At 34.2% G+C, this 20,825-nt stretch overlaps 1 protein-coding gene across 15 annotated transcripts in view; it reads right to left on the bottom strand.

The window, feature by feature from the left end:
- PPP4R4 (protein phosphatase 4 regulatory subunit 4) overlaps positions 1–20,825 on the bottom strand; it is a 116,989-nt gene that overhangs the window by 50,182 nt on the left and 45,982 nt on the right. For 6 of the 15 annotated variants that reach the window (XM_035261365.3, XM_078335686.1, XM_078335687.1 and 3 more), the window contains exons 4-6: positions 2,918–3,065; positions 2,333–2,406; positions 209–315 (exon numbers count right to left, since the gene is read on the bottom strand). In XM_035261365.3, the coding sequence (XP_035117256.1) occupies positions 209–315; positions 2,333–2,406; positions 2,918–3,065 (329 nt within the window). Of the gene's footprint in view, positions 1–208; positions 316–2,332; positions 2,407–2,917; positions 3,066–5,780; positions 5,932–6,038; positions 6,143–20,825 lie in introns of those variants that run through there. The other 9 variants (XM_078335691.1, XM_078335692.1, XM_078335688.1 and 6 more) reach the window with 4 other exon arrangements.

Here is a 20,825-nt window from a genome sequence, read left to right as displayed (position 1 = left end):
GAGCGAAACTCCGTCTCAAAAAAAAAAGAAAAGAAAGGCCTCTAAAAAAGTAAATTCTGTCATGAGAATTCTATAAAGTTAAAATAATGTAGTTAAGATAACTAAATTTGTATACACTATGAAATAACACAAATATATTGTTATACAGTCATTATACATTTTAAATCAATGTAATAAAGTAGACCAAAAATTACATACAAATACTCACGTGTGGGCATCAAATTTGTTGGTCAATTTTCCTAAAATTTTACAACTAACTAAACGAGACTGGACTGTTTGGGAAAGTTGTGCCTTGGAAACAAGTGGATTCAAAATCTGAAAAGAAAATTTAGAAAAAAATTCACAAAATTTTATACATTCTCTCCACTCATATCAGCTATTTCCTTCAGAGTATTTTAATGTTCTGTTTTTAAAGGACCTGAATTATAATTTGAGGTTTAAGACTCAATAACCTGGATCATCTTATTTGTCTTCTGAATTATTAAGGTAAATATAATGACAACTTATGTAATTAAAACAATTAGAAAAAAATGAGTTAAAGTTTATGGTGATTTTACAATGCTCTCTATGCACAGATAAAATTATAATTTTGAAATATGTATTTTAAAAAGAAAAAAGCAAATTAATGACTGAATACCTTGAAATGTATTTTTATTTCATATAGATTTTTATATTTATCTTAACGGGATGAAAAACATTATAGCTTCAAATAAATCCCAAGAAATAATTCTGTCATTTGAATACATCAGCCAAGTCTGATCCTGCATTATGCATACACTAGGCACTCAAATACTCCAACAGCCTGACAGACTGTAAAAATGAAGATTAGACCCTGAGATTACAGTCCCAGCTCTTTAGTTCGTCCAAATAATCTTGCTATTTCTAATCTCCAATTTCTCATCTATTTAAAATAGAAATTAGACTATGTCCTACTAAGGTATCTTTAATTTCTAAAATTATATGACTCATAAAATAGTCAACTAGCTTGTTTCCTCTCAAAGTAGCTAGAATTACTGAATATGTACTGATAATTTAGAAGTGAAAAGTTTAGAATAAATTACGTATTTAAAATCTTTGAAACCCCATGTTAAATAATATGGTATTCTAGAGTAAAAATTGCATTATACAGCATATTGCTTTTCAAAAAATATAAAAATCACATGTCTATTTTATGTTCGACATTTAAATATGTATAGTCATCTAGATTTTTGGCATCAAGTATACAAACATCCTTGTAATTAGAAAATTTTCCCATTTTCAAGCCAGTATTTAAGCATTGTGATAGAACCATAAACCGTATGAAGACAAAGAAAGGACAAAGAAACTTAATGAAGTCAGTAGAGGACATCTCGCTGGCTGACAACACTTTTTTTCAATCATGATATTTGGAAAGAAATAAATACAGGAATAATGTTCAAAGAATACAATATCTTTTCATTAGAGGATACACTTCCTTTCCATTTTTCTTCTTCTCTCATTTTAATTTACTTAAAACCTTTAGAGAAGAGTATGCTGTTCAATGTTGAAAATTAATAGGCAAACATGTTGGGAATAATATTTGTAAGTGTAACAAAGAATTGGCAACCATAATAGGTAAATAGCACATATAAATCATGATTAAAGGACAGGATCAGACAACTGCAAAGGATAAACAGAAACTGATAAAAATATGAGAAAATATTCAACAGCATAATAATTTAAAAATTCCAATTAAAATATAATTCCATTTTTGGCCCATTAAATGAAATAGAAACACTGTTGCTGATAAAAGCTCAGGAAAAGAGATCTTTACATATTGTTAGTCGAAAGCTTAAGAATAGTAATGCCCTCTGATCCATTAATTCCTTTTTGAAAGCTACAATTAAAGAAATTATCTGAAAAACAGGAAGAACTCTACAGAAATGTTGACTAATGTCCTATTCAATAGTAAAATATAAGCTTGAAAACAGGCTTAAATGTTTAACAAGTAAGTAAAATATTCTGCAGCTACTATGAAAAGAGTTTAAAATAATATAGGAAAATAATGCAAGTGAAAACAACCATATATAAATTAAATATGATCACCAGTATGGCAAGCAGCAACCATATATAGGAAAAAAATCTGAAAGGAAATACATCAGGATCTTAAAAGTGGACAAGTACAGAACTATGAATTCTTTTCTCTTCCTTCGATTTTTTTATGTTACTCACATTTTCTACAATGTACACATGTTACATTCAAAATGAAAAAACAACTTTCTTTTAAAAAAAATTTTTTTTGACAATAAACCTTTAAAAACAAAACCTTAAAGAGTGATATTCTTATTAGTATTTACCCCCACAAAAGTATTACCTCGTGCCGTAGGGTTTCTTTTGGCAATACTTCTATAACAGACAGAAGGGTTTCCAGCCATGCATTGCTGACACCTGGTTGGCACAGATAAAACATACTAAATTAAACATCTCACTTCAAATTCAGTTTCAACTCAGCCATTAATAGTTGCAATAGCACTTAATGATAAAATGGAAATAATTATTTTCATTACTATTCTAAAAAGTTTCTCTATTATTTTGTCTCAGCCAAAATCTAAAAAAATTTTATATTTTTAAAAATAGTACTGGTGAGATTATCTTTAAAGCAAGGTTTGCTGTTTTGTTGTACAATACTATAAACATGACTGCTTGAAAAGGAAAAAAAACTAAGAAGAAAGTATAAATTATAAGATCAATTAATGGGGCTTCAGCATTCAAGGATATTAAATTTTGTGGGTTTTACAAGAAGATAGCCACAGCTATTTTTAGTCATTCCACTGCTCAACTCCCAGGCAGCACAGTCTTAATCAGTTATCCTCATCAGCCTAACAGGATTTATAGAATATCATGGTCATATACAAAAAACAGTAAACAAGTATATAATTAAGCCTTCCAGGCCCCTCACCTGTGTCCCTGTGTTCCAGATGCAGGAGAATGACTTGGAGGAACGAGTGAGTATATGCATGAATTGACACTGATTCATCCTGCAGAATGGTCAAAAATGACACTGCAGCTGTTAACTGCATTTCCACTCCTGCAACATGAAGGGCTTCCTGTATAATCAGAAAGAGTTTGCTGTTTACATAGATGAATCACAAATTGCAATTTTTAAAAATCCAAGGTTATAGAAACTAAATAGTCATATTCCACAAAATTAGACATATGACCTTTAAGGATATGTACTTATTACTTTATTGAAAAGAACTATATTAATAGGCTCCTGATCATTTAATTCATTAGACTACATAAAATTTAGGTGTCTCAGGATTTTATAAGATAAAGTAACATTCCATCGTTTTATTGAATAAAAATTATAAACAATACATAAACCTTTAAGCAACAGAGTAGAAACTTTTGATAGATTTTAATTTCTGTTTTCCTGTTTGGATTGTACAGTTTATCACCCTACCTAGAACAATGTCAAAACTCAGACAATCACATGTGTTTCCATTATTTGCATTTGTGTTTCAAAAAATAAACATCATACATTTTACTATAAAAAAGAATACACTTAAGAGTATGCAAATATATTTCCCCTTTAAACAACTGAAGAGAGCATAAATTACCATGAAGTAAACCATTTTCAAAAGAAAAATGTTTAAGAATATGTTTTAATATAATTAAAGAATATAATTATTTAAAAAATAATTATATTCATAGCCATCTCCATTCACCATTTGAAGAATTTTAAAATCCATATCAAAAATTAAAGCCTACATTATAGTATGTTTTCAATACACCAAAGGGTAAAAAAAAGTGTGAATTATAGCAACATCTTCATAGAGATTTAAATCATTTAAACAGAACTTTTGTAGTTTATCAACCTGTGTAAAATGAATGTTTAAATAATTACTATTGTTTATCCACTGTCTTCTGTCTACATTACCCTTGGATATCTAGTAGGAATCTCATCTTGCTCACACCTTCACTGATCTCTCCCTAAAACCTGCTCCTCCTATAATCTTCATCATCCTGATAAATAGTAAATGGCATCTCTGCCCTTACAGTTGCTCGGCCCAAAAACTGTGGGGTCATCCTTAACTCCTCTCACTACCTCACTCCCTACAGTCAAAAGACCAATAAATCCGGAAGGATATACCTTCAAAACAGATCCAGAATCTGAATACTATCACCTCTCCTATTACCACCCCTAGTCCAAGTCACCATCTTCTCCAGCCTCAATTACTCAAAAAATCTTTAACCAGTCCCTGATTCCATCGCTTTCCCTCTACTATCCATTCTCTATACTGTAGCCTGAGAATTATTTTAAGAAATAAGTCAGATAATGTCACTTTTCTGCTCAAAACTCTATAACAGGTTTCCATCTCATCCAAAGGAAACATCGAAGTCCTTTTAATGACTTACAGTATCTGTTATCGGTTCCCCTTTTCCCGGATTTCCATATGGCTGGCTTCCCTACCTCTTTCAAGCCTCTATTCAAATATTAACTTTTCATTGAGGCCTTCCCTGATGACCCTACTTCATGCTGAAAGTCACCTCCTTACCCCAGCTCTTATTATCCCCTTTACAGGTTTATTCATTACCATCCTCCAATATACAACATGTTCATATTTGTTTATGGCTTATCTTTCAAAACTGGACCGCAAGCTTCACGTATCCCCATCTCCTAGCACGCAGCAGGCATTCGGTAAGCAGCTGCTGGGTGACTAAATGTCTCTCACCCTCTCACCTACGCTTCCTGCTCTTGAGGCTCTCACCCTTCACACACATTTTGCACATCTCCCAAAAAGTGGCTTCAAGAGATCTTGAAGTGAGTCCTAAAGATTAGGAATTGGCAGACTTAGACATAAGGCAAAGCAAAAATGAATCACATAGAAACGTATTCTCAACCCTCTTTCTATCAGGTCCATACTGCTTTCTTCTATCCTAACACCTCCATACCCACGATTTGGATCCATATACCCAGTCTTCTTAATTCAGCACAGTGGGTGCTGTGGGACACTGCCAGTTATCACAATAGGAGATCACATAGGGATTTCCACAGCAGAAAAAACAGAATAGCAAAGCACTTCGATAAAGGCCAGCGAGCTAATAACTGGCAACTCTAACCATTGTCTACCAGATGCCAAAACTCCTAAGCACTGAATTCTTCCTCATGGATTCTGCATTTCCAGTCATTATTTATTAAGGTCTGACTTAAAGCACTCCTAAGCCTTCATGTGGTGGTGTAGGAGATCTGGCAGTGGCATTTCCTGTGGCAAATGTCTAAGTGCTATGGTTAATTGCCAGAAAACCTATCACATATTAGAGTGGCTGATTTTTGTTTTATTCTAAACTTTTGTATCACACACACAAACATTGTTTTACAGGTTTTTTCAACCAAAAGTCAACTGCGTATCATGAGAGTTCTTAGCTGAGAGAACGAGAAAAAGAATGTTAGAGTATAAAGCAGAAGCAGCAATTGGTCTCTGAAATCAATCCTTCCGTACCCCTTTGTTTTACTGTTCCCAAAAGAAACATTTGTTCCACACTAACAATTTTGGGTTTGGAAAACAGTTTTAAAAGATTTGATGTGGCCAGTATACATCACTTACAGGTTTCAGAAGGCACAGTTTTTATTTAAAAACAGAAAGGACTTTGCAAAGAAATATTAAAATAAATTGTGAGGGCCACAAGGTACATTCCAGTTCACATGAGTCTGTTAAATTCCAAGAGATGCAATTCTGCCCCCTCTTAAAGTCATTAAAGTCCTGGGTTTTATATGTATGCAAACATTATACAAAAGAAGAACAGGAGAAGCTCTCCACCTTCATATCTTCTTACTGTATTACTTAGTCTTGACTCCCGCAGCAACATTTGCCCCAACTATTTTGCATTTAATTTTCGAAAAATCCTCAAGTCTTATCAGGATTTGGGTTTTTCTCTTGTTGTGCTGACTTCAACATCAGGGACTGTCCACTGTTAAGAAACCAGCACAGACTAAGAGATTTCATCACTGCTAAAAATTAACTGATTTTCTAAACATATTTTTCTGAAACATAATACAATAAGAGTTCAATACTTACTGGTAAGTGTTCTCTTCCACAGAGTCACACCCTCTGGACAAACATATGTGAGATCCATACTCTCTGGATAAATAAGTGTGCATCCTCATGGACCTTGGAAGACACTGAAAAGTAAATTCCTCTATTGCTTAAGTGCATGCCTTAATGCCAGTTACCATTCCTCTTACAATACTATTGTACAGCTGGCATCCCAACTTGAATTCCTCAAAAATGAAATGAGACATTAAAAGTTAATGGTATATTTCCAAGTTTTAAAAACCATACCCATTCAAGGAAGGAAAGTGTACTAGACATGTCTGTGTTTAAATTCACTCTTTAGTTAGTATGAGTGGTGCAAGAAAGCCTTTTGTAAAACAACATAATACATTCCTTGCAGAGAGAGAAATAGCTCTGTCTCCAACAAGCCTATATTGTACCATCAGGAAGATATTTCTCTTTACAATACACATAGAAAAGCATTAAATAAATCATTGCCTTTCTCCAAAAGAGCAAATGTTTAAGATTCACAAATTCTGAAAATAATCTTCTTGAATAAAACTGAAAAATGTATTTATCATGAATAGTGCTAGTAAAAGGTAAAGGAACTCTAAAATTACAAAATATCTGTGTATTTTTAGAGACAGCACTGATTATTGTGAAATTAAATAATAGGGACTTCCAATATTAAAATAATGAATGTCTGGGACATACAAAATATCTGGGGCATTGAAGATCATAATATGAGAATTTAAAATAATTAACATAATAGTGTAACAGCTCTCTGCATTATAAAATCATAATATTTATAAAAGACTTTCAAATAGGTTAAATATGAATAATTGAAATATTCCAGCCCTAAGATATCTTTATGATTATACCTCATTATTTTCCCTATTCCTGATTGCCACCACCACTAAAATAAAGAGTGAAGAAAACTAGATGAGACCACTGAAAAACAAAATCTGAGGGGGAAATGAAGTGAAGACAGTAAACAGAAATAACAAAGGGAGGTATGTGTTACCATTCCTAAATCTGCATTTCAGTGATTAGAAAGGTTCATGAGGAGGTACACATAAAAATATCCTTAAGAACTCTTTCCATAAAGGAAATACCAATAGTATCATATGACTATTGCAAATGCACAATAAAATATGCTGTCATGCAAAATCATAAAAATGCCAAAACAAACAAATAAATTTCAAGACCATGGTTCTGCAACTGACCCTTCTAGCTGAAATACTCTGTAAGTCATTTTTAAATGTCATAAATTAGCATTACAGGAATTTCATAATTTAGGCTTAAAATATAAATAAGCAGCAATTTAAAACTTTGCAAAGAAAGGATGTACTTTTCAAAGAAATATCTTTTTAATGGATGTGACAGCTATAAAGAACCTTTCATTCTGAATGATCCACTGTAGTAATATTTAACCAATTAAATACTTTTTCCAAAAATTATACACAGTTCTCTTAGAAAAAAATTAGCCAGGGAAAGTCTAGCAAATACCTATAAGCAAGAGGAAACAGGCTTTTTCCGCTGAGTCAGTCATAATACTTTCACCTTCCATCCTAATCTCTCTCAAAAGTAGCCCAAAGACATCTAATTCTGAAGATAACATAATTTTAATTTCATTCAAGTCCCAGCATCATACTATGTATTCTGGGAAATTGGAAAGAAGTCAAAGATAAGGATCTCTACCTTTGAGTGATTCCTGTTGACTCTACGTGCTCACTCAAATGCTCAGTTATGTTCAAGGCACTGTACTAGAGATCTAGAAACCAAGCAACCAGCAGCACTAACAATGTACAGACACCTAACTGCACTAGCAATGAGTCTTATTTAACTTGATTCCAGGTACTGGATGATTTGAAACTAGGCTGTCCTTCCCTGCAAAGAACAATCTATTCAGGATTGCCCTTGTACCTAATGCAGAGGACCTTACCAGGGACTCTGCAAGGCTGTCAGAGAAGTCACTTAGGCTCTCAGTCCCTCAAGACCCTCTTTAGAATCAGCAAATAGCCCCAGGCCCAAAGCAGGCCCGAAATTGCAGGCTCACTTGTCTGGATATTAGTTGTCTCTTAGATCTTGGAAGGGTAATTTTTTACTACCTTGTTAGTTTCCTCATGCCTGTGTGCAGACGATTTTTACATTTTGTTCAGCTTTAAAAATTATCCTTGCCAGGAGTGTTGATTAGAGTTACCTAGTCTGTCTTTACTGAAAGAAGTTCCCTTTCCTGTTATTTTTCCTTCTTGATTTAATCTTAGAATGATATTAACCACAACATTCCTATTTATATACCTGCATAGGTTCTCTGTGCACACATACCCCTCTACCATACCCTGTTCACCAACCCCACATCCACACAGATCAACTGATTGTTTTCTAATGATACCTTAGAAGTAATCCAGAACCTAAAATTAAATATTTTGCCAAAACCCTTGTGATATGTCTCCTTAATTTACACTTTGAGTTCCTAAGCTTCCTTATTTTGTTAGTGTAAAATTATGTCTCCAGTAGCAGTTCTCCCCTTTTGCTCTTCATTTTCTCTGTAGACAATCTCTTCCACACAAATGCCTTTAAATGGAATCTGTATAAATTTTACTTTTTTATTGGCAGACCTGTTCAGAGTATCAGATCTGTAATATACAACTCTCTGCAATATCTACTTTGGATGTCTCAAAGAGAACAACTCCAAAATTGAGCTCATGGTATTTTCTCAAACAGTCCAAGCTATTTTGAAGGTTTTCTCAGGTAAGGGTCACAGATTCCAAGTGATCCTCACCCACTGCCTCCCTTCCATTCCATCCTACATCACTCTTTTCTGATTCATTTTTGACTTTAGAGTCAGCATGAGATTTCAAAGCACTTAACACTGTAATTTGAATATTCTCTTGCATAATGTACCGAAGGATCTGCATAATTTGGGCTTTTCACTGCCTCAGCAGTTCTTCCTGCTTTATGCTCTAGCACATTGATTTTCTCTCAATTCTTTGAATCTGCATTCAATCTGCATGCTTCTCTTTCCTTCTCAATGCTGGGAATGTTTGCTTTCCTATCTCCCCTTATCTTGTTCTTTGTCTAATTATTTCTCCTCATACAAGTCAGTTGTCACTTCTCAGTAAAGCCTTCTCTAACACCCCAGAGAAGATGACTTGCTGTTATCACAATTTTAGTTACAGAATTAACAGTGTAGTTAGAATGTAAGCTCCGCCATCCTGCTACTGCTACTATAAACATAATGTCACACCAACAAAATAAGGAAGCTTAAGAACTCAAAGTGTACATTAAGGACACATATCACAAAGGTTTTGGCAAAATATTTAATTTTAGGTTCTGGATTACTTCTAAGGTATCATTAGAAAACAATCAGTTGATCTGTGTGGATGTGGAGTTGGTGAACAGGGTATGGTAGAGGGGTATGTGTGCACAGAGAACCTATACAGGTATATAAATAGTAATGTTGTGGTTAATACCATTCTAAGATTAAATCAAGAAGGAATAATAACAGGAAAGAGAACTTCTTCTTTCAATAAAGGCAGACTAGGTAACTCCAATCAACGCTCCTGGCAAGGATAATTTTTAAAGCTGAACAAAATGTAAAAATCGTCTCCACACAGGCATATGGACACTAATAAGGTAGTAAAAAATTACCCTTCCAAGATCTAAGAGACAACTAATATCCAGACAAGTGAGCATGCAATTTGGGGCCTGCTTTGGACCTGGGGCTATTTGTTGATTCTGGAAGAGGGTCTTGAGGGACTGAGAGCCTAAGTGACTTCTCTGACAGCCTTTCAGAGTCCGGTCCTCTGCATTAGTTACAAGGGCAATCCTGAATAGACTGTTCTTTGCAGGGGAGGACAGCCTAGTTTCAAATCATCCAGTACCTAGAATCAAGTTAAATAAGACTCTATTGCTAGTGCAGTTAGGTGTCTGATAAAAGAAAACATATTCCTTCCATGAGAAAGATATCATCTTAGGCCTCAAACTATTTTTACAAAAATTTGTCAAATATAAGATCAAGCACACAATCAATAATATCAACACATATGAGGAGATAAGAAAATAAGCAGAAACAATACAAAATATAAACATACCAAAAGGAGCTCCAGGTACTGGTATAATTGAGAATTTAATTCTCTAAGATGTTTTTTATATGGCATATTTTAAAGAGCTAAATAGAAATTATAGACCAAATACATAATCAAAATAAAAATCAGGTTAGACACAGATGAATTGGTGAGATGGAAGATATATTAGAATAAAACACCTGAATCAGAAACAGAAAAAAAGGATGGAAAAGAAAGAAAAGATAATAAAGAACATAAAAATACTATCAAAAGGTCTAATATATGTAAAATTGAAGTCTTAGAAGTAGGAGAGAGAGAAGATTAGCCAGAGGCACATGTAAAAAGACATCAGAATTTTCCAAAACTGGCCAAGGAAAATAAGCCACAAAGTCAAGAAGCCATAAATATGTCTCCATTTTTCTAGAAATCTACAGATACACAGTGTAAAATCCTATGCTAATAAAACATCTATTTAAAATGCATGTGGAAGACATTTTCAAACCAATAAAAACAAAGAGAATTTGTTACCAGCAGAATTGTACTGAATACTAAAATGTGTTCTTCAGGCAGGAAAAAAAAAGATTCCAAATGGAAATACTATAGGTAATAATAAAAAATGATAGATACATGGGTAAATCTAAATAGATATTGATTGGATAAAACAATAACAGTCTCTGGGAGACCTGAAATATATAAATAAAATAGCTAACAACAATAACAGATAAGTCATAAGAGGATTAAATAGAGAATAGTAAGGTCCTTGTATTATTATCCAGGAAGAGGGTAAAAATACAAATGAAATTAAACTTTGACAATATGTCCTTTTTGTAATGTCTAAGGTCACTAACACAAGAAAACTAAGAGTCTATAACTTCCGAGCTAACAGAAGAAGGGGAAAGTGATAAAACTACTTCATCAATTCAAATAAAATAAGAGAAAAAGAAACAGAGCAGTTGGCAAAAAGAAAAAGCAAATTGTAACATGACCTATGAAAGTACATTAAATATAAATAGGAAAAATATTCTAATTAAAATACAGTGTGAGATTGGATTAAAAAATAAAACCCAATCATGTTGTTTACAAAATAAAATATAAAATATCAGGAGAAGCCACAGAATAGAGAAGAAATTTCAACACAACCAGAGTATGAATAGAGCATTATATCATTGAATGCTTATACCATAATTCCATCAACTGCTGACAATATTAGGGTTGTTTCCAGTTTTAGCTGTAGCAGGAAAAGCTGCAATAAATATTCATACATAAGTCTTTATATGAAAAGATGTTTCATTTTCTCTTAATCCTTAGGAGTTAAATAGCTGAGCAATACAGTAGATGTATGTTTAAAGTTTTGAGAACCTGTTTTCTAAAGTTGTTATACCATCTTACATTCCCACCAACAGTGTAAGGGAGTTTGAGTTGCTCCACAATCTTCCATGATACTTCATGAGGTCAGCTGATCTTTTTTGTTTTTGGTACAGATATTTTAACAAGTGTGTTAGAGATTTACTTGCATTTTCCTAATGACTAATGATGTTGAACATCTTTTCTTATGTTTACTAGCCATCTGTAAATGTTATTTGGTAAAGCATCTTACAAATTTTTGCATATTTCTAAAAACTGGGTTGTCTTCTTAAAGCATATTGAGAGGTTCTTTATGTATTCTGAACACATGCCCTTTGTCATCTATGTGATTTTCAAATGTTTTCTTCCATTCTGATTTGTCTTTTCATTCATTTAAGAGTGTCTTCTGAAAAATAGATCTAATTTATCAAATTTTTTTTCTATGGATCATGCTTCTAGAATCATACGTAAGAAACTTTTGCCTAACCCAAGGTCACGAAGATTTTCTCTTATGGTTTCTGCTAGAAGTATTAATAATTTCAGTCTTTAACATTTAGGTCTATGATCTATTTTAGTTTTTGCATATGGAGCCAGGCATGGATTTATTTTTCAAACTGTTTTAGAATCATTTGTTGAAAAGCCTATCCTCTCTATAATGAATTGCCTTTGCCCCGTGTCAAAAACAAACTGACAATTTGTGGGGTATGTGAGAGTTTTTTTAAACCATTTTGTATGTCTCATTGATTTCTTTCTCTCCCTTCACACCAATCATACAGTATTAATTGCTGTGGCTACGTATTATGTCTTGAAATCAGGTAATAAAAGTCCTTCAATTTTGTTCCTGTTTTTCAAAGTTGTTTTGGCTATTCTAGGTACTTTATGTTTTCAAATGAAACTGCGAATTAGTTTGTCATTTCCTACAAAAACTCAGCCTACTTGAATTTTTATTATTTTGCATTAAATATATGTATTCATCTGGGCAAACTGACATCTTAGCAATACAGAGTCTTTTGATCCATGAATATGATCTATATTCAGTTCACTTCATTCTCTCATTTCCTCTCAGAAATGTTCTATAGTTTTCAGTTTATAGATCTTATGTAACATTTATCCCTAAGTATTACATACTTTAATGCTATTTTGATAGTTTAAGAAAATTTTCAATTTCCAATTGTTGGTTGCTGGTTTGTAGAAACACAATTGATTTTTGTATATTGACCTTGTATCCCACAACCTTCTATACTTGCTTCGAAGTTCCAGTATTTTTCTTTTGTAGATTCCTAAACATGATAATGTTATCTGAGAAAAAAAAAAAAAACCTTTACTTCTTTCTCTGCAATGTGAATGCTTTTTCTTTTGTTGCCTTACTATATTGGCTAGTATGTCCAGTATACTGTTAAACAAAAGTGGTAAGAACAGACACCTTTGGCCTTTTCCTGATCTTAGGGAAAAGACTTTTCACCTGTAGGGTTCTCACAGAGGAAGCTCCCATCTATTCTTAGTTTACTCAGTTGTGGGGTTATTTGTTGAAGACAGGGTCTCATATCTTCACTAGGCTAGACTCAAACTGCTGGGCTCAAGAGATCCTCATAACTCAGCCTCCTAATAGCTGGTATTACAGGTGTGCGCCATCGCATCTGGCTAGATTTCTTTCTTCTAGAAATAGTTGTTAGATTGTGTCAAATACTTTCTCTAAATCTACTGAGATTATTAGATGGTGGTATTCCTTTTTTAGTTTTTTGATAGGATGATTTATATTGATTAGTTTTTAAATTGTGAAACAATCTTGAATTCCTGAGATAAACCCTGACAAGTCATAATGTATCATTATCCTTTTGCTATAATTGTTAGATTTGTCATTTTTTAGATGTTTGCATCTAAGCTCATGAGGTATGTACATCAGGGTAATGTTGGGCCTGAAAGTTTATCGGGAAGTTCTGACCGCCTCCTCTATTTTCTGAAAGAACTTATGTAGAATTGTTATTATTTCTTTTATGCTTACCCTAATTTTTAACATTTCCAGTGCTCTTCATTTATTCATGTAAATCCAAATTTCCATCTGGTATCACATTACTTTTACCTGAATAATTTCCTTTACAACCGGGCACAGTAGCTCAGACCTGTAATCCCAGCACTTTTGGGGGCGGATCACCTGAGGTCAGGAGTTCGAGACCAGTCAGGCCAACATAGTGAAACCCCGTCTCTACTAAAGATATAAAAAATTAGTTAGGTATGATGGTAGGCACCTGTAATCCAGCTAAGGCAGAAGAATCACTTGAACCTGGGAGGCAGAGGTTGCCATAAGCCAAGATCATACCATGCACTCCAGCCTGGGCAACAAGCAAAATTCTGTCTCAGAAAAAAAAAAAAAAGAATTTCCTTTACCATTTCTTGGTGGTTTAGATTTGATACAACTAATTCTCTCAATTTCTGTTTGTCTAAAAAAAGTTATTTTTGTCTTCATCCTAGAAAGATATTTTAACTGGGTATATATTTTAGTTGACTTTAATTTTTGCTTTTTACTTTCAGTACTTTTAATATGGCATTCTTTTGCCCTCTAGACTAGTTTCTGACAAGAAGTCTGTTCAATTTTCACCTTTGTCTCTGGCTACTTCCAAGATTATCTCTTTATTGTCAGCACTTTATGGTGTCTAGGGGTATGTTTGCACACACACGCATGTATCCTGCTTGGAGTCCTCTGGTCTTCTTAGATCTACACGTTGTTCTGGCTAGTACTTCTTTAAATAGTTCTTCTTTCCCATTTCTCTTTTCTCATTCTGAGATACTGATCGCATATATATTAGATCTTTTTATACTGTCTCAAAGCCATTGGATGTTCTCTTCTACGTTTTCACTCTTTGCTATCTCTATGTTTCAGTTTGAATAATTTCTATTTTCAAGTTCACTGATTTTTTTGCCAGCCATATTCTTTTGAAATCTCTTATACATCCAGGCATGTTGTTTTTTCAGTGGATTTTTAACCATATAAATCATAGTTACTTTAAATTCCCTAATACTTCCAATATCTGGGTCACCTCTGACACTAGACCTGTTGCTACTTTATGCTTTACTAAGTTTTCCTATTTTGGGTGCCCAGAAATTTTTGATTTTGAAATTTTGAATCCTGGATATTCAGTGAAGATAGAGGTAACAGTATGTATGCTCAGAAATGAGCATTCCTCTTCTGCTAGGCTGTTAAGTATAGTGGGCTGAATAAGTCGTCGAGTTAGCAGTTGAGCTGGGTTTGAGGATTTTTGTTGCTATGGTAATCACAGCACCACAGGTTTCAAACCTCCAATGGTAGGCCACTGTTACCTTGTGTTTAACGTGCAGCCTCAGATGCCAAAGGATTTTCTTCAGTGTTCCTGCTCCACCGTTTTCAGTAGGGCTCTCTCTCCACACTTTTGTCCCTTGTCTAGTAGTAGACAATTGATGCTTCTTACTACACACTAGGCTAATGGTGGGTATAGCGGATTCTCAGATATCTTGGTCCAGCCTCATCATAGGCAGGGTCTTTGAGCCTGGGCCTCGGGAATATAACTTTTTCAGTGTTCCTGTTCTATGACTTTGTATCTTAGGGTGCAGAGGGGTCCTTTGGCAGGGTCAAGTTTCTTGCCCTATCCCCACTGGTGGCAGACCTCTGCTTTTTATCAGTGCAGACTCCTGGGTCTAACATCTCCTGCCTTCCACACCCAGCTTCTAGTGTCAAAAGGCTTATTCTACCACCTTCTCCCAGAAGTAAGAGATCTTCATGAAGTATTGAAATGTGAGATTATAAAATTAACACCAAGACAAAAGTATGCCAAATTGCAGGGTCTTTATTGCCGGCGACCACAGAGGACTCACGTCTCTCCAACCCGTGGCCCCGAAAGGAGGGTGACAAGACCCTTTTATGCCAGTAAACCACTTCCAGGGGTAAGCATATGGGGCAGGGGTGGGGGTGAAGGGATTCAGACATTCTGAAGGCCAGGGGATTCCGTAAATCACCTCCCGGGCAGAGAGGAGGGTGTGGGTCTTTGGACATTCCAAGGGCTAGGGGACTTGTCACTTCAATTGTTACCTAAGTGGTTTACAGAAGTCAAGATAAGCATTAGTTTACACATCATCTGGGCAGTGGTGGAATCCACAGATCTTAGTTACTTACTACAAGTTGCAGGGGCCAGGATGGAATTAACTTGGGCTGCTTATTCTGGTTACTACTGGTAAGCAAAGGCCAGCAATTCTGGCAGTCACTGATAAGAAAAGGTAAGCAGTTTTATTTACAGAAGCCAAGGTTAGCAGTCATTGTGAGGAGAATGGGGCAGCCGTTACAACTTATTTTTGGAAAACAGCTTTGTCTTTCATAAAATGGCGTTACTCAGGTTCCAGCTATAGCACATTTGCATAGTCCTAGAGGAGGGTTTTCTACCTCTCTTCCAGAGGCAAGTGGGTTTTGCTCCTACCATTCCCACAGAAGCAATGGCACTTCACCTGGGCTGTAGAAGCAGGACAGTTCACTGCTTCTCCCTCCACAGCTCAGACTTTTGCTTCATAAAGTAGAAGCTTTTCAGAAGGTAGGCAGATTTGGCTCCTGTCCCTTAGAAGCAGTTCATCACTACCACACCTTTATCACCAAGGGAGATGCTCTCCAATCTCCTGCGCTGTCCCCCAATCTTTCTTACAGAGCAAACAGTGGAGACGTATAAAAAAGAGCTTGCAAATGAATACAAAATTCCTCTGTGTCTAAGCTACAAGTTACTCTAAACATATAAACTGTGCTAATACACAGTCACCCTTTAACATTTTGTTAAAATCTTAGCTGATGCCGCTAATTACTTTATATGGTGGGAACCTCTTCCTCCTATGCTCTGCCAAGTCAATGTTCCTGTGTCCCATCTATCCGCAGAGGGGTTTGTTACTCTTATGAATTCAGCTCACTTGGTTGCTTTGTAACCAGCTCTGCTATGCTCAAGAAGTTATGACTGTGTAGAATTTGTGGCTAACCTACTGTTATCAGAATTAGTGTGATGTTCTTTTGCAGCTTTCTATGTCCTAAGTGGAACTGAAACAGATTGCTTTGTTTTTGAGCCCTAGTACTATTCCTTACTCCCTTACAAGCTTAACTACACATTTAAAAACATTTCAGAAGTTTCAGTTCATTTTTATTGCAGATAGGGTAAAATTAACAAGTGACTAAATGACTAAAAAGCATACGTAAAAACACTGGTGTCCATTAAGAATTTATCAAAAGGTACTATTTCTAGGTCTATAAGGAATATCAGCTAATAATGCCCAGAAAAACTATATAGTCAGTAAATTTTTCACAGAATTTTAATTATTATTGTGAAGTAATTAGTAATGTCAATCAATTTTGTCCTTAAATACAAATAGATATATGTAAAAAGAAAAAGCATAAAAAACTATTCTCAAAATACATAGCATTCAATCTACTTTTATTTGTAAGCTGTAAACCATATAAGTTTGTATCAATCTGTTCATCTATAACTCCTTTCATTAATACTACCTCTTTTTTTCTAAGTGAACTAGAAAAATAAGTTATATAATTTTATGCTTCCTAAAGCACAAGATCTCTTAATTCTGACCCTGAGAATTATCTTCTATCAACCTTACATTACAGAAATTATTTCACTTTTTTATTTACATTCCTTCCTATGAGCGTCCCTAAATGTTTAGCCTCTCTATAGAATACTATGCTGTGGGCTTTTTATGATCTGTAGGGGGTCTGGAGCATCATGATCTGCCTATGATACATAACTGTGTTGTTTTCACAAAATCCTTTTGCTTTCCTCAGAACTTAACTTTTAGTTTATCTCAGAACACATCATCTACAGTGAGGAAGACAGTTGCCTGTTTTTTTAGCTGCAAACCAAAGAAGAAAGCAATCTGTATCATTTGTTTATGCTCTTTAATCCCTTTAGTCAAGGATTATGTCTTTTTCTTAGTGAACTGTAAGAATAAATTACATACTTACTTTCATGCTTCCTAGAAATTTCTCAACAACATATTCACAAACACTGAATTTTTTAAGCCTAGATTTTCCCAACTGTAAAATGAGTATAAATACATCACATGGAGTTGTTAGGATTTTTTTAAGGATATATCTAAAGCATTAAGCACAATGCCTGGCCCACAGTAAGTGTTCCACACATTATTCTGAGTTGAGTATCCCTTATCCCAAATGCTTGGGACCAAAAGTGTTTCAGATTTTGAATGTTTTTAGGGTTTTGGAATATTTGCATATTCATAACAAAATATCTTGGGGATAGGACCCCAGTCTAAACATGAAATTCATTTGTTTCATATACAGCTTATACACATAGGCTGAATGTAATTTTATACCGTATTTTTAATAATTTTGTACATGAAACTAAGTTTTTACTTCATTTTGACTTTAACTGCGATTCATCACATGAGGTAATGGGGAGTTTCTGCTTGTAGCATCATATCTATGTTCAAAATGCTTCAAATTTTGGAGCATTTTGATTTTGGATTTGGGAATTAGGAATTCTCAATATGTGTTGTTTGTCCACTTAACTATGCTATTTGAAATATGACTTTTAAAAAAGTTAAGCTATTTACAAAATTTATAAAGTAAATGCTTTCTGTAAAAATTCTAGAATAAGATGTTTTTAAAAACTACCCATATACAGGAGATACAAATCTAAAATAATCAAATTAGGAGAAATTTATGATTTTTTCCTATTATTTTTCTTTTTTTGTTTTTAGAGGCAAGGTCTTGCTATGCTGCCGTGGCTGGAGTGCAGTCAGTAGCTATTCACTGCAGCCTCAAACTCCTGAGCTCCAGTAGCTGAGACTACAGGCATGCACCAAAATAAAAGGAAATCAAATTTCATATTGATTATGTCTCTTTTATCCTTCTTTCTTATGTATTTCCTGAATCCTCCCCAAGCCCCCAAAAAGTCTCTCTAGAAACAAAAATCAGTGTTACACCACTCTATATGTATATGTGAAATTTCCAAATAAATTATCTTCCTAATTCTCATCCAAGAATGCCATCAGTGGATCAGGCCAATGCTCCCTTTCAGTATATACTTATTGTCTCTGAACAGTATATACTTTCAGGTATATACTTATTGTCTCTGAATGTTAAGTTCAATTAACACTCATTTACAAAATTTTTTTGAGTGCCCATTATTTGCCAGGCACTATTCTAAGTCCTGGGGATATAGTGAGAAACCAGACTGACAAATACTCTGCCCTTAGGAAAGAAAGAGAAAAGACTGGCGGATGATGAGATCACAAAGATAGAGGGGGGTGATTTATGGACATAGTAAGGAGTTGTATTTTATCTGAAATGGGAAGTTACTTGTATTAGTTTCCTGTGACTGCTGTAACAAATTACCACAAACTTAAATAGCAGCTTAAAACACCAGCTATTTCTTCTCTCACAGGTCTGGAGGCCAGAATTTCAAAATCAGTATCACCTGGTCAAAATCCAAGTGTCAGCAAGGCCACAATCCATCTAGAGGCTCTGGGATAGAATCTAATTTTGCCTCTTTCAGCTTCTGGTGGTTGCTGTCATTCCTCGGCTTGTGGCCACATTACTCCAATATCTACCTCCATCTTGACACTGCATTCTTCTACATGTATGTGTCAACACTCCTCTGCCTTCTTATAAGGACACATGTGATGGCATTTAGACTGGCACCCCGATAATCCAAGATAATCTTCCAATCTCAAGATCCTTAACTATATCTGCAAAGAACCTTTTTCCAAATAAGGTAACATTTATAATTTCTAGGAATTAGGGCCCAATACCTCTTTGGAAGGGGCATGATTCTATCTTCCACACCATTTAAGTAATTTTCATGCAAGAGGGAGATAAGATAGATTGACACTTTTTAAAAGATCTCTCTGGGTGAGTTTGTTATAGGAGGCAAAGTGGAAAAGCAACAAATTCAGTGAGGAGGCTGCTGTAGTACAGACAGGAGATGACTAAGGCTTGAGACATTAAATTACACATTATATATCTGTTACAGTCATGATCAGCTAACAAGTAGTAAAGAGTGAGGACTCAGGAGTCGGACTTGCTGTTTAAACCTAATTATACCACTTGCAAGCTTTGTGACTTTGAGCAAATTGCTTAACTAAGATTATTCTTCCACTGTCAAATGATCACTATAGAACTGCTATGAGGATTCAGATTAAAATGTGTAGAATATCTGACAGAATACAGTGTCTGACACATAGTAAGACCTCAATAAATATTCGCTAGTTATTTTTATCTGTGCATCGCATTGCTCAATTTCTATTAATTTTATAACCTGTATTATGGTTGCCTAAATATAAGTATAAAAACAACTAAGTAAATAACTCAATATGTAGAGAATCTTTTTGCATTGGATTGTAAAGGAATCACCCTCGTTACATAGTGGAATTATATCACTATTATTCTGAATTTTATAAAAGACTATTGTATAATATTTTGGATATTTATCTTGACAATCAAATTATTTCACTTCTAGATAACTGGAAGTTCAAATCAAATACTGAAGTCTAACAAACATCTAAGATTTCAATTTAATATACTGTGGAAAAAGAATTAAAACTTAATAAAGAACACAGGAGAGAAATTCTTTTTTAATAGATATCCTAGGATTAAATCATGTAATATGAATATATGGTAATGACTATATTTTAAAATGTCTCCACATTTAGGAAATGTAAATTGGAGGTCAAAATATTTCCTTTCTAAATTCCTAGCTAAATTTAACCTTGAGATGAGTGACCTAATTGCACTACCAATGGATACAATTTAGAAAACAAATTGGGGAAATACTACGGATTGGCTCAATTCTATTTTTCTTAGTTTCTATTTTTCTTCTTTTATTAGTTATTCTAGACATCAACCTCAATCTGATGGATTGGCTCAATTGTAATACTAACTCTGTTTCTGACATTTTATTTTTAAACATTAAATTCCTTTATCTCTAAAACAGTGAAAACAGCAACCTAGTTTTAAAATCACTTTTCAATTAATCCATTATTACAAGAACAAAATGAAAATGCAATAAAACAAAAAATATCACTGATGAAAGTTTATAATACATAAGCCCAGCAATATCTCCATTACTTTATCTGATGTTCTTAAAGGTAAAGACAAGGTAAAAAGTGAGCTCTAAAAACTGCATACACTACTGTTATAAACATGGTAAAAATCTTGTTATTAACTTCTTGCATAAAATATTTATTGTTCATATCTTTAAACTATCTAAAAAAAGTAAATCATTCATAAAAGACCAGTATTATCAAGTATACAAATTATTTTTCCTTATGAATTTAACATACTATTAATCATAACTGAAAACCAGCAGAACCATATGTATGGTCAAGCCAGAAATCCGGAAGTCATCTCTCACTTCAGAAACCCAATCCA

This window comes from Callithrix jacchus, chromosome 8 (assembly GCF_049354715.1).
Source record: "Callithrix jacchus isolate 240 chromosome 8, calJac240_pri, whole genome shotgun sequence".
NCBI classification, from domain to species: domain Eukaryota; kingdom Metazoa; phylum Chordata; class Mammalia; order Primates; family Cebidae; genus Callithrix; species Callithrix jacchus.
Note: the sequence above shows the minus strand (reverse complement) of the source record. Positions and strands in the feature narration are given on the sequence as shown.